Here is a 14,687-nt window from a genome sequence, read left to right as displayed (position 1 = left end):
TGTGGCTGTCTAAAGATTTGCAGAAATGCTTCCTGTAGTGCGCGCAACGCTTGGCCCTTAAAGACGATGCATGTAGGGATGTCGCCACTTATGCATACCAACTGCTGACCACCTTAGAAAATAGTCAATTTATTGTGCCGAAATTATACGAACAAAAGCTTTTTCGTATACAGCGAAGCTAAACAAAGCAATGTAAAAGGTCAGTGTTGACTTGACCACTGGTGGTGGTGGTGGTGGTTAGTGTTTAACGTCCCGTCGACAACGAGGTCATTATAGACGGAGCGCAAGCTCGGGTTAGGGAAGGACTGGGAAGAAAATCGGCCGTGCCCTTTCAAAGGAACCATAACGGCATTTGCCTGAAAAGATTTAGGGAAATCACGGAAAACGTAAATCAGGATGGCTGGAGACGGGATTGAACCGTCGTCCTCCCGAATGCGAGTCCAGTGTGCTAACCATTGCGCCACCTCGCTCGGTACTTGACCAATGCTTGTAGCTATGCGAAAACAATAAAATAAATAAAAAATAAAATATTCGGAATAAAAGTCAATTCTCAATCCTTTTCGAGCAGGCAAAACAGATGACTCCAAGTGACATAGCTGTTCCAAGAACGACTGGAAGGCGAACCCAGCGCGGCAATGTACCAGCAGAAACTGCCGAAACATATTACCGCCGATATGTATTTTGCCCTTTTATTGACACGTGAGAATGGAACTCGATACTTGTTTTAAACATGAAGAAACGATTGAAGGGATTTAGATGCTTTTGTCTGAGAAAACCAGTAATGACTCCAGGACAAAGAATGTCTTAAAAAGATACCACAAATACTTCTGGGTGAAAATGCTGGCACAGAACTTCCGAGTGAATATCGGATATGGCAAAATCACTGGAAAAGTGTAGAGAAAGAATATGCCACTAAAAGAGAAGCTACTGATCAGTGCAATGAACAGTTTTCCCTTTGATAAAAAAGCTTCTCATCATTTTAGACACACTCCCGGCGTCACTGCAACCACAGAAAGACATTTCTCCATTTTAATGAGGCTAAAAACTTATATCAGAAATAAAATGGGAGATGACAGACTTACTGGTCTTCCTCTAATGAGTGTTCATCTTGATCTGGCATTACATCTAGATTCTGAAGAAATCATAAATAAATTTACAGTAAGACGTGAAATGCCAAATATAATACTTTAAAGTAAAGTCATTTTTATTATTTACCAAATTACAGTAACTTATGACCTAAAGTTACAGCCAAATGTCAAAGTGTCACAAACAGAAGTATAAACCTAGACTACTGTAATAATATTGTAATGTTTTATTATATAACAAAGTTAATTATATATTTTAATAATATGGGAAAACCTAAAATTTTACATTTGTTTCTTTTGCCATTCATAAATACCTTATTACAGACATCATGTATTTTTTATTTGAAGGTGCCTGCAGCTGTACTTGCATGTGATGTGTATTCTAATGTGCTCATGGGATTTTTAATCTCCAACTGATTGATTTTATTGGGGGAAACAACAGTGCCTTTTTATGGCATGAATGAAATTATGGGCAAAATCCAGTTTACCTTCCTAAAGTCCAGTGTTCGACACACCCCTTTTAAAAGCGATAGGTATGTCAGTGTCAGACAACGTTATAACAAAAAAACTTTACCTACCTCAAAACACCTTCCCACACTCTACAGGTGAATTATTGAATGATAATTTTTTGTCATTGACTCGCAAGTTGCCGAAGTGGCGTCAGCTAAAAAGGACTTGCACTTTCTGCAGCCCAACACCCCTCATGGGGTCTCCCCGCCAACAATGCCGTACGATCATTTCATTTCATTGAATGATAATTTTTTATTCATTTGTTTTATTTTATCATGAGTTACATTGATCCTAGTAGCATTAGAGTAGTTAGGATATGACATGAGTCAGTTTTTTTACAGTATTTGCAATTACAAATTTTGCATAAAATTTACAGTAATGGATATAGTTGAATAAAATGTGATAGATTTATAATAATGCTCATATCAACTAGAGTTACATTATAATAAGTAAAAATAAATATGGTACATAATTGAACAACACATCAGAATTAATATTTACACATTCACTTTGAGAAATTTATATCAGTAATATCTTAACATTTGAAAATTAATATAGATTTATGACAAAAATAATTCATATTTATGCTTAAACTAAATTTAATGACTCAGTTATACAATAACTACACACATGCATGCTCATTTGTGCTAAAAAGCCACCAGTTGAGTGGAATGACTTTTGTAACTGGTATTCTTTCGACTTGCTCTTGAATTTTGGTGTTTCAGGGGCAACACTCTTCATGTCTAAAGGTATAGCATTCAAAAATTTCATTCCTAAATAATTTCTTTCTGCACAAGGGTAAAGTTTGTCAAGTTACTATGCAAGTCCAGATTTGACGTCATACTGTGGCCATGATATGCATTATTGGTTTTTAACAGTGAAACATACTAGCTAAATCTATCCAACTTTTTCCCACTCTCCCTGTTTACGACTTGCCACATCGTTTTTACTTTGTGGCTCAAGTTGTTAATTTCAGATATGATGTGCATCTTGTGGAGCTTTTTTTATAATTCTTTTTTAAATATTACAGCACAATCAATGGTTCACCTTTTTTTATATGACATCACATACTTTTAGTGATTCTTACAAAGAAACCTTAACTTGTAGTACAATGCTAAATATCCTCTGTCATGCACTTTTGAAGTACTCTGCTTTATGTTTTTCAGTCTCAGCACAACAAAGTAATCTATAACTAAATAGTTTTGCTGGATTTCTCTCCCACAGGGCATATGCTGCACCCTATGGCGCAGAAAGAGAAAACTGTGAACTAAGTGATCGTGATACAAAAGATTTTGATATCAATAATCCACTATATTTTGAGACAACAGGAGACTATGACTTCTATGAACGGTTTGGTGGAAGAATTGCAGGAGACTGTCTTGATGGTAAGCTTAATTTTTTCATGCTTTACAACAATTCAGGGACACCTTCCTCATTCTTTACTTTCTTTTCTATAAACTTTACAATATGGATGCCCCCCCCCCCCCTTCTGTAATTAATATGATTCACAGAATATGCTCTCTTTTCCAGTTAGTTATGCCCTACCCCATTCCATGAGTCACATCATGTAGCAAACCAAAGTGCGATCATACAGTGTATAGTTTACCAACTGGTGCTTAATTCCTTGCTGACATCTTAGTTTTGGGACTTTGACCATGATCTTAGGCATCATTTTCTGCATAACAATCCACCATTTGCTGTTGTAAACATCATTAGTGGCCATGTAACTAGGTTTTTGAATCTCCAAATGTAATTCCTCTGAAATTGCATATTTTCTTAAGCATTCATCATCTGAGAATTTGAACACATTTCCATATTCTCTGATGTCTTCCATAATTAGACCCATAATAATCTGCAGAAAAAACCCCTAAGGTCATGGTGTAAATCTCAAAAATCACTTGTCATTGATAATTCATACTTCTAAAATTGCAGAAAATAAACAGTGTTGAAAACTTCTGTCATTGGATTCTATTATACTTGGTTCATCACTGTTTTGATATTTTTGAAGAAAGAACATTTCATGGTATAGCCTCTAAAGTGTTTCAGATGCTTGTTATATGAATTTTCCCCTTAGCTCAAGATTACTTTAGTATCCCTAGCACTATCTAACCTTCCTTTCTTTTTAGTACATTCTCTCTCTCTCTCTCTCTCTCTCTCTCTCTCTCTCTCTCTCTCTCTCTCTCTCTCTCTCTCGATTCAGGTTTTCAGGGATTTCTCTAAATCACTCCAGGAAAATGCTGAGATAATCCCTCTAAAATCACTCCAGGAAAATGCTGAGATAATCCCTCTGAAATCACACTATGAAGAGGTGTGGAAGTGTGGATCGGGAGGGATGACAGGACATAGGAAGAGGAAACTGTTGGCTCGAAGATGTGGGGACAGTGGATAAGTGGAGAATGAGGCCATTAGGATTATGGAAGCAAAGGATATTTTGCAAGAATAACTCACATCTACAAGTACATAATTCAGGAAATCTGATGCTGGGTGTAAGGATCCTAATAGCACAGATTGTGAAGCAGCTATTGAACTTAAGAACTTAAGCATGTTGTGTTCAGCAGCATGTTGTGCCACTAGATGGTAAACTTTGTTCTTAGCCACAGTCTGACAGTAGCTATTCATTCTGCTGGAGATATGACTGGTTGTCATGTTGACACGGAAGTCTGTGCAGTGGCTGTAGTAGAGTGATGTAACACATGGCTGCTTTCACAGATTGTCGTGCCTGTAATGGCACAAGATAAGTCTGTGACATGGCTGGACTTGCAAGACCTGCCTGTTTCACCCATTCAGCACTTACAACTGTGTCTTCCACAAGGATATGACACTTGTGGCAAGAGGTTGGTAGTGGGAGTGGCATAAGGGTGGACTACAATACCGTGTAAGGTGCATGGGTGATGGAATATAACTTTAGGACAGATGAGACGGAACTTGGGTAGGATCTCCCTCATTTTCAGGCATGATGACAGATAGTCAAAGCTCTGGCAGGAGTATGGTTATTTACTACCCCAGGTCAGGGCGATGTTGGGTGATGATATGGGTGCTCCTTTGTAGAGGATTCATGGGGTTGGTGGGAGGATTTGGGTGTGTGAGAATATGGCATACGCAATCTGTCTGCGGATTAGGTTTGGTGGGTAGTGCTTGTCTGTCGTGGTCCTCTTGAGAGCTTCAGGTTCACCCATGGGTGGCCAGGCTTCATGGTAGTGATTCTTTTGGTGTGGGTTCTGTCAAAATGCAGGTACTGTCAGTTGTTTGTGAGTTTAATATGGACAGAGGTGTGTATGGAGCCATCAGAGAGGTGGAAGCAAACAGTCAAGGAGGTGGCACATTGGCTGAGAAGGACCAGCCTAAGTGGATGGGAGGGAATGTATTGAGGCTGTGGAGGAATGAGGACAGTGTGTCTTGGCCCCAAGTCCAGTTTGTAAAGATATTGTATATCAGCCTGGACCAGACAAGAGGTTAGGGGTATTGGGAGGCTAGGAAAGTTTCTTCTAGATGACCCATGAACAGGATGGCATAGGAAGCTCCCATGCAGCTGCCCATGGCTGTGCTGCTGGTTTTTTTTATATACCTTCCATTTGAAGGAGTAGCAGTTTTGTGTGAAGTTATAGCTGGTAAGGCTTATTAGGAATGGGGCAGTGGGTTTTGAGTTGGAAGGACATTGGGAGAGGTAGTGTTCAATAGTGGCATGACCTTGGGCATGAGGAATGTCAGTATATAGAGAAGTGTCATCAACAGTAATGAGTAGAGGTCCAGGTGGTAAAGGGGTGGGGATGGTAGAGAGTCAGTGAAGGAAGAGGTTGGTATCTTTGATGTGAGAGGCTAGGCTTCAGGCAATTGTTGGTCAGAAGAGCAGAAACTCCTTCAGTGTGAGTACAATAACCAGCTACAATGGGGCATCCAGGATTGATGGTTTGTGGATTTTGGGGAGCATGTAGAAAATGGGTGTCATGGTGTCACTGGAGTGAGCAGAGAGGTGGACTCAGTGGACAGATTCTGGGATATACATAAAGATTTCAGTAGTGGTTGGAGGTTACATTGGATTCCTGAGATGGGATCAGTATGGCAGAGCTTGTAGATGAATGAGCCAGACAGTTGGTAGTAGCCTTCTGGCAGGTAGTCACTATGATTCATCACTACAGTGGTAGAACCTTTGCCTGCAGGGAGTATAATTAAATTAAGGTTTGTTTTGATGTTGTGAATAGTTTTCCTTTCTTCTATTGAAAGATTTGCATTCTTGGGAAGGTACCTGGGAAAGGATGGTGAGCCTAAGTTGGAAGCAAGGAACTCCTGAAAGGTGGCCCATGGGATGGCTAGGTGGGAGGGAGGAGGGTCGCAGTTGATGTATTAGACCATCAAAATCCTGAGCTGGTTGGAGGGCCCTGCTCATAATGCTCCAAATGTTCTCAGTTATGGAGAGATCTGGTGACTTTGCTGACTGAGGTAGGGTTTGTCAAGCGTGAAGACAAGCAATAGAAACTCTCACTGTGGACAGAAGGGCATTCTTGATGCAATGTAAGCCCAGGGTGGCTTACCATGTAGGGCAACATAATGGGGTATAGAGTAACGTTGAAGTACCACTGTGCTGTAAGGGTGCTGCAGATGACAGCCAAAGTGGCCAACCAAGAAAAGACATTCCAAACCCCAATCCAGGTTGTCTAGCCTTATGGCAGGCATTAGCGAGGTTGGTATCCCACTAGTGTCTGGGACATCTCCCAACACGTCTTCGCTTGGCATCAGGTCTCAATTCAAAGCAGGATTCATCACTCAAGACAGTTCTACTCAAGAGATTCCAGGCCAGAGATGTGTCTGAAAAGACCCTGGACAGTGGTGGGATGCCATCCTGATTGTTGTCTGCCATATGGCCTGACAATCAAGGGTGATGATCTGGTGTGCCATTTCTTTTCATAGGAGGACCCGTTTGGTTGTCATCCGCAGCACCCTTACAGCACACCTGTATGTCACTAGTATTCCACTCCCCATTATGTTGCCCTTTATGGCAAGCCATCCTGGGCTTACATTTCAGCAACATAAAGTCCGCCTGTATAGGCTTAAGCTTCTACTGCTTGTCTTCATGCTTGCCAAACCCTACCTCAGTCAGCAATGTCACTGGATCTCTCCCCAATTGAGATCATGTGGAGCATTATGGTTGGTTGGTTTGTGGGATTAAAGGGACCAGACTGCTATGGTCATCGGTCCTGGAGCACTATGGGCTGAGCTCTCCAACCATCTCAGGATTTTCATGAATGAACACACAATTTGGACAGAATCTGGCACAATGTACCTCAGGAGGACATTCAACAACTCTATCAATGCTAAGCTGATTAACTGCTCACGTAATGGCCAGAGATGGACCAACACATTACTGACTCACTCAATTTCCGGAGCTCCTTCTCTTCTATAAATTATCCATCTTTTCTGAAATTGTATTCATTTTTTTTTTGTCTGTACATCTACATCACACCAATTTATTTCTGTCCCATTCAGATCATTCCACCATGGTGCATATCTTTTTGTTTTTTCCACATTATCACATCCTATAGCATACAGACATCTAGGTCATAGTTCAAGGACTTTTACTTCTCTAAAGTGCTACTGGATTCATGGTTATAGGCATTAGAAACATTAATAAACATGTAAAAAATGCGACAGAAAGGTCAAGGTCAGTTTTTTATGTATACTTATACATAAGGGATCATTTTTCAGATATCCAGATCAGTACCTATCTTGAAAAAGTAATTTAAGAATTTTTCCAATTTTGAAATTGTTTTTAAATACATTGTATTGTTATTGAAATAAGGAATAAAATATACATTTTGTTATTTTGCTCATACACAGTCAGCCAGCAATGTAGTGAAGATGGAATGGAATTTACTCTTAGAACACCTGAGGGATTCTTTGGCCGCATCTATACATATGGTTTCTATGATCGCTGTTTCTTCCGGGGGAACGGAGGAACACTGAATGTTTTGAGGATAAGTGGTGCACAGGGCTACCCAGAATGTGGAACACAAAGGGTTTGTTGATGAGAAAATATCATTTTCATTTTTTCATAGAAATAGTAAAACTATTTCACAATGTTATTTACATAGTGGTTTCAGTTTTTAAATTTAGATTTTTTTGATCAGTATGTAACATTCATGTTTGATAATAAATTTCCATGAGAAATTTTCATAGTCATGTGGCAATAATAAATTATTGCCTTTTCTTTTGAAAATCTATTTCATATCTAAGGCATTGTGTGCTTCTATTTCACAGAATGACATCTTGAGTTGAAGTTAATGCACGTTTGTTAACTTCAGCTTCTTTTAAAATTTTCCAACTGTGACAGTAGACAGCTTCCAATTGGTAGTTTTATTTTTTAACTAAGAAATCATTTGAATAGAGAACTGGCTGCCACTGGAGGTCTCATTCTGGATCTGTGTTACATTTCATGTCAAGTCTGCTGTTATTAAATCACCATACAGATGCAACACTAATTAATTTGTAATCCTTATTTTCTTATTGGTTAATTTTTATGCTATATATCATTAATTAATCTTTATTATCTTACTTACATGAACTGTTGAACTATAATGTGAATGTTTCTGTGGTTTGTTTGTGATCAATAACTACAATTTGCCTATCTAAATAAAACTGACATATTCTATTTATACTTGTTGCAACTTTGTCTCACCAGATCTTTGATAGTTTTTCTTCCTATCAAGTCAATCCAAAAAATAACATTTTTATCCTGCAAGGCTTATTTGTATTTCTGTATTGCACCAACATCCTGCATACGATACTGTCTTTTCAGACTTCCTATGACAATCTACATTAATTACAACATACTTTTTCTTAAACAGAAATAACATCAAAATATGTGTTTCCATCTGTCCATGGATTATGAATTATATCTTTACAACTGTTTGTGGTATATTTAATTGATTCTGAAGCAGCAGTCAACAAACCACTCATGTAAATAGATCACAGACACCCTCAAAATTCATATCCAGAGCAATTTGTATGTAAGACCTTGGATGCCCTCCTGGATAGTATACACTAGTGCAAAATGAGTACCTTGTAGCAATTGTCTCACACAAATGAAGTTTTATTCACATACACAGTTTTATTCAGATGCACAGGGTGTGTATAATGTACTATTACAATCACAGTATCATACACCATGCACAGATGATCTTGGTCAACTGTTCCAACATATCATATGCCCTCCTCTAGCTGCAGCTCAGACCAGCAATTGGTAATAGAGAAAATAATGTAGGTGTTAGCTGTCACCTTGCAAGAGATAGTGTTCCATACTGGTTCCACTTGCTGAAAATTTTTAAGCAAAGGATTTAGCCTGTAATACAGACCATACTAGATACAATTCCATCATGTACAAAAGCCCATTAGGAGAGATATCTGCTGTCACAGGCCAAATCATTGAGCTTATTATTGAACCACTACTGCCCGTTATAACACATATCTTCAAAAAAATTGCAAGTATTTTCCCTGAAGCTTGGGAGCAAGCGCTACATAAGCCACTACTTAAAAAGGATGTTGCCACAGCAGCCTCTGACTACCAACCTATCTGCCGTCTTTCTGCACTGACCAGCAACCTACCTAAGTACAAACAACCTACTAAATGAATACCAACCAGATGTCCATAAACATCACAGCACAACATCTGCCTTAATGAAGGTAACAGATGATCTGGAGCTTGCCATGGATAGACAAGAGGCAACTATCATGTGCTTCTTAGACTTCAGAAAAGTCTTTGACACTGTCACCTTCAAAATTTTACTTACCAAAATTAGCAGTCTGAATTTCTTGTGAAGTGCAGTGCAATGGTTTTGCACATACCTGACGTCTCACCAGTAATGTGTCATGTCCAGCACCATTAAGTCACAATGGAGGCAGGCAGTATTAGACATCACCCAGGCTCCAGAACTAAGTCCTAAACTTTTTCCACTGTATATCAATGATGTGTCATCAGCTTTGTCCTACTACAAATACCACATGTGCACTGATGACCTTCAATTGTATCTAAGTTCAAAACTGATAAACTTGAAGTGCTATTGAGTATCTCAATACTGACCTGTGTGTGCTATAAAAATTGGTGCAAGATAAAGGTTTAAAAACTCAACCCATCCAAAATCCAGATGATACTTATTGGTCATTCTAGGCTCATTTGGCTGAAACATCAGGGATCCCTACTACCTGTAATACTAAATGGAACAAATATCAGCTTCTCCCCCTCAGCAAAGAGCCTAGGAGTAATATCAGATGAGAATCTAAATTTGACTGAACACATAACTGCAATGTGTAAGTAGGCAACAGCATTCCTCCATGTTCTACCAAAATATAAAAAGCCTTTCCGTCTTAAAATGAAAAAGAAACTTGTGCAGACACTTATACTCCTACATATTAATTACAGTACTGCTAGCCTGTTTGGTCTTTCTCAGGAAAGCTCATGGCACCTGGAACCAGTTATGAATGCCTGTGTTCTTTACATATGTGATGTTTGACTCTTTTATTATCTTTCACCATCACATGTGCAGCTACACTGGCTGTGTTCTGACAAGCACAGAGATTTCCATATCCTCTGTCTTCTCTACTGTCTTATCAACATACACTGTCCCTCATATCTCTCCCTCACCATTACACTCTTGTCTGAACAACATAGCAGAAACACCCATTCCCATCAGAGCAAAAACCTGTCTGTCCCACTCCGTCATTCAGCCACTTTCTCACAGTCCTTCTCAGTAGCAGCAACACAACTCTAGAATAACCTCCCACATTATATTAGAGAAATAAATAATAGATCCAGCTTCAGAAGACAGTTAATGACTTAGCTACTGAGAGAACAATAATGATAACCATTGTCCCTGTACACACTCATATTATTATTATTATTATTATTATTGTTGTTGTTATTATTGTTATTTTTGTTACTATTATCATCATTATCATTTTGACAGTAGCAGCAGCTGTAGAGATACTTTCCAGTATTAGCTTTATTAGTTCACAGTCAGTATTATTTACCCACATTGTCACTACAGAAACTCAGATCATTTTAATAATATTTGTCATATTAAAGTTGTTGATACTTAGGTAACTATGATGCAAGAAAGGTATTATATGTGTGGAACTCTGGTCTGATGTAAGAAAGAGCCTGATGGTCCTAATCAGATGGAGTGAAATCAATAAATAAACAAAAATAAAACCAAGTGAACAGGTATGCTACATGAAACATGTCTGGTTGGAAATGTGTAAAGCCCTCATGATTACCATAGCAGAATTTTATTGAAACATACATCATAAAACCCAAAGAAATTCTGGCCAACTGTAAAGGCTGTGAGCAGCACCAAAGTTAGTGTCCAGAGAGTGATGAACAACACAAGAACTGAAACTGAGGGTAGGAAAGCAAAAGCAAAAGAGGAAGTGTGTCACTCTTCTGTCAAAGGAATTTCCAGGTGTACTGCCCCAGTTTAATTCTTTGGTGTAGATATTAGTGTTGGCGGCATTGAGAAAGAGCTAAAATTGAACAAAACTCTAGGGCCCAATGGAATCTCAGTCAGATTCCATACATAATTTGTGGTTGAGTTATCTCCTTCTTTAATCATAATATATTGTAATTCCCTTAAACAATAAGCTGAGCCCAATAAACTGTGCCCACAGATCACATTTGTCTACAAAAAGGGTAGCAAAAGTGATCTACAAAACTAACCTCTACTATCTTTGATACACATCTGTTGAACAAGCTTAGAATATATTCTGAGCTTGAACATAATAAGGTGTCTCAAATAGAAAACTTCCTTCATTCCAACCCATATGGAATTTGTGAACACTGATAATGGGAAACCCAGCACACACTTTTTCACATGATATCTTGAAAGCCATACATCAAGGCAATCAGATGGATGCAGTACTTCTTGTCTTCCAAAAAGCATTTGGCTCAGTACTATACAACTGGTTATTTATTAAAGTACTATTTTATGGGGGTATCAATGAAAATTTGTGACTGGACTGAAGACCTTTTAATAGTGAGGGTGCAGTTTGTTGCGTTGGATGGAGGGTCATCGACAAAATTAGAAGTAACTTCAGTCAGGTGCCAAGGAATATGTATTGGTTGGCACACCATTAATACACAAATGTCTTGTACATGTGGTGCTCTGCAGTTTGCATTCATAGTGTAAATAAACATATTTATCTAGCTGGAGGAGTTCATGGTCTTCAGTTTGTCCATCATATTAAACACCGACCTGTTGTCATGTGTATCATTTTCCTAATTTTCAAGTCCATTGTATCTCTGTAAATATAAGTTCCACTCACTATTGTGGTATTTCCCCATTTAAGTTCTTCAGTCCATCAAAAATATTCATCCACTGATTTCTTTCTGTTTTGCTCAAAAGTTGTAATTATCACTGCTATGATTTTCTCCCCAAATTCCACTATGATTTGCTAACATCAACTCTAAGAAAAATGCAATGAACAGCCTCTCTTTTTAGACTTATGTAGCTGGGACTTTTGATTCAGTCCAAAGATCTACTGCATGGACAGTTCTTGCTCACTACTAGTGTGCACCACATTCTGTTGATCCAATTGAGATCATGATCTGTCAAGTATGGGATGACTGGAAACATTCTGTACTTACAAACCTGTCTGAATTAATTGTTGTCATTGTCTTAAATCTGATCTTAAATAGACAGGACCATAATTATTTGCATACACTAGCTGCCTTAATATTACATTTATCAGCCATGCTACATGGAATGTTATTAGATAACATTTGGATGTTGATCTTGGATATTACATTAATGAAGGTTTTGTTTGCAATATGGCTGAATTTATCCCTGGAAACTAGATTAAGTCATACACTATGTGATCAAAAGTATCTGGACACCTGGCTGAAAATGACTTAAAAGTTTGTGGTGCCCTCCATTGGTAATGCTGGAATTCAATATGGTGTTGGCCCACCCTTAGCCTTTATGACAGCTTCCACTCTACAGGCATATGATCAATCAGGTGCTGGAAGGTTTCTTGGGGAATGGCAGCCCATTATCCATGGAGTGCTGCATTGAGGAGAGGTATCAATGTCGACCGGTGAGGCCTGGCATGATGTTGGCGTTCCAAAACATCCCAAAGGTGTTCTGTAGGATTCAGGTCCGGGCTCTGTGCAGGCCAGTCCATAACAAGGATGTTATTGTTGTGTAACCACTCTACCACAGGCCGTGCATTATGAAAATGTGCTCAATCGTGATGAAAGATGCAATTCCCATCCCAAAATTGCTCTTTAACAGTGGGAAGCAAGAAGGTGCTTAAAACATCAATGTAGGCCTGCGCTGTGATAGTTCCATGCAAAACAACAAGAGATGCAAGCCCCCTCATGAAAACACAACCACACTATAACACCACCCCCTCTGAATTTTGCTGATGGCACTACACAGGCTGGCAGATGAAGTTCACCGTGCATTCACCATATTCACACCCTGCAATTGGATTGCCACATTGTGTACCATGATTCGTCATTCCACACAACGTTTTTCCAGTGTTCAATTGTCCAATGCTTGTGTTCCTTACACCAAGCGAGGTGTCGTTTGGCATTTACTGGTGTGATGTGTGAATTATGAGCAGCCGCTTGACCGTGAAATCCAAGTTTTCTCACCCCCTGCCTAACTCTCATAGTACTTGCAGATGATCCTGATGCAATTTGGAATTTCTGTGTGATGGTCTGGATAGATGACTGCCTATTACACATTATGACCCTCTTCAACTGTCGGTGGTCTCTGTCAGTCAACAGATGAGGTCGGCCTGTACACTTTTGAGCTGTATGTGTCCCTTCATGTTTCCACTTCTCTATTACGTTGGAAACAGTGGATCTAGGGATGTTAAGGTGCGTGGAAATCTCACGTACAGACATATGACACAAGTGACACCCAATCACCTGACCACGTTCGAAGTCCATGTGTCCCATGGAGCACCCCATTCTGCTCTCTCACGATGTCTAATGACAACTGAGGTCGCTGATATGGAGTACCTGGCAGTAGGTGGCAGCACAATGCACCTAATATGAAAACATATGTTTTGGGGGGTGTCTGTATAGTGTAGTAGTAATGGAACTCGAATATGCAGATAATGCTGTTTCAACAGCTCTCAAACCATATATGCTGTAAACATTGATGTAAATATCACTGATGTTTGAACACTGCATTAAGGACTCATCATAAACCTTTAACTATAGCTTCAGGCTTTTTTTACAGAGGGCACATTTATGATGAAATCATATCTGAGAGAAACCCTGCAGAAATCAAAGGTAGACTTAAAAAGACTGCAGGTTTGTACTAGTATTTTATGCTCAGCACACATATAAATTATGTGAAGTAGTGTGGTTATAAATTTATTGAGTGGTGATTGGAAATAGTTAAATCATGCAGACAGTCAAGAGTAAACACTTGTCATGACATTTTTTTCTCTGCTGAAAACAATGCTATGAATGTGAAACGTTATGTATGTATTACCTGGCGTCTCCTGAGTGAGCATGCCAAGTTTCCATCACTTCCAACAGATAGCGTAGCTGCAGAACAGTTTCAAAGTGCTATCTGTAGGTGATGTACATTACAGTCAACATGCCATCATTGTATTTCTCATTGCAGAGAAATAAACTGTGTGACATATTCACAAACACTTGTGAAAAATCTATGGACCTTCTGCTGTTGACGGAAGTACAGTTAGTTGCTGGGCACACAGGGTGAGGTTATCAGAAGGCAGTGCAGCAGAGCTCCATGATTTGCAGTGGCTGGGGAGACCACCCACGGCTGTCACACCTGACATGTTGCAGTGAGCTTGCATTGCCATTCACAAGGACAGATGCATTACAGCATTACAACTCAGCATTTGGCGCTGCATCTGTCAATCAGCAAAAGAAATGTGGATGCAATTATCTGCACTCTTGGATATTCAAAAGTGTGTGCAAGATGGGTCCCACAGGTCTAATGGTGGATCACAAATCACACAGAAAAAACATTTGTCATGATTTGTTGCAACATTTTGAAGCTGAGGGGGAGGCCTTCTTGTCCCAGATTGAGACAGGTGATAAAACCTGGGTTCACCGTTTTG

General features: G+C 39.2%; 1 protein-coding gene across 1 annotated transcript in view; it reads left to right on the top strand.

Moving 5' to 3' along the window:
* The window catches only part of LOC126298861 (uncharacterized), a 148,615-nt gene that overhangs the window by 106,021 nt on the left and 27,907 nt on the right, over positions 1-14,687 (top strand). The window contains exons 12-13 of the mRNA XM_049990370.1: positions 2,820-2,980; positions 7,428-7,606. Coding sequence (XP_049846327.1) covers positions 2,820-2,980; positions 7,428-7,606 — 340 coding nt within the window. The remainder of the gene's footprint in view (positions 1-2,819; positions 2,981-7,427; positions 7,607-14,687) is intronic.

The sequence above is a fragment of the Schistocerca gregaria genome, chromosome X, assembly GCF_023897955.1.
Source record: "Schistocerca gregaria isolate iqSchGreg1 chromosome X, iqSchGreg1.2, whole genome shotgun sequence".
Taxonomy (NCBI): domain Eukaryota; kingdom Metazoa; phylum Arthropoda; class Insecta; order Orthoptera; family Acrididae; genus Schistocerca; species Schistocerca gregaria.
This window is presented reverse-complemented; position numbering and strand designations above follow the sequence as displayed.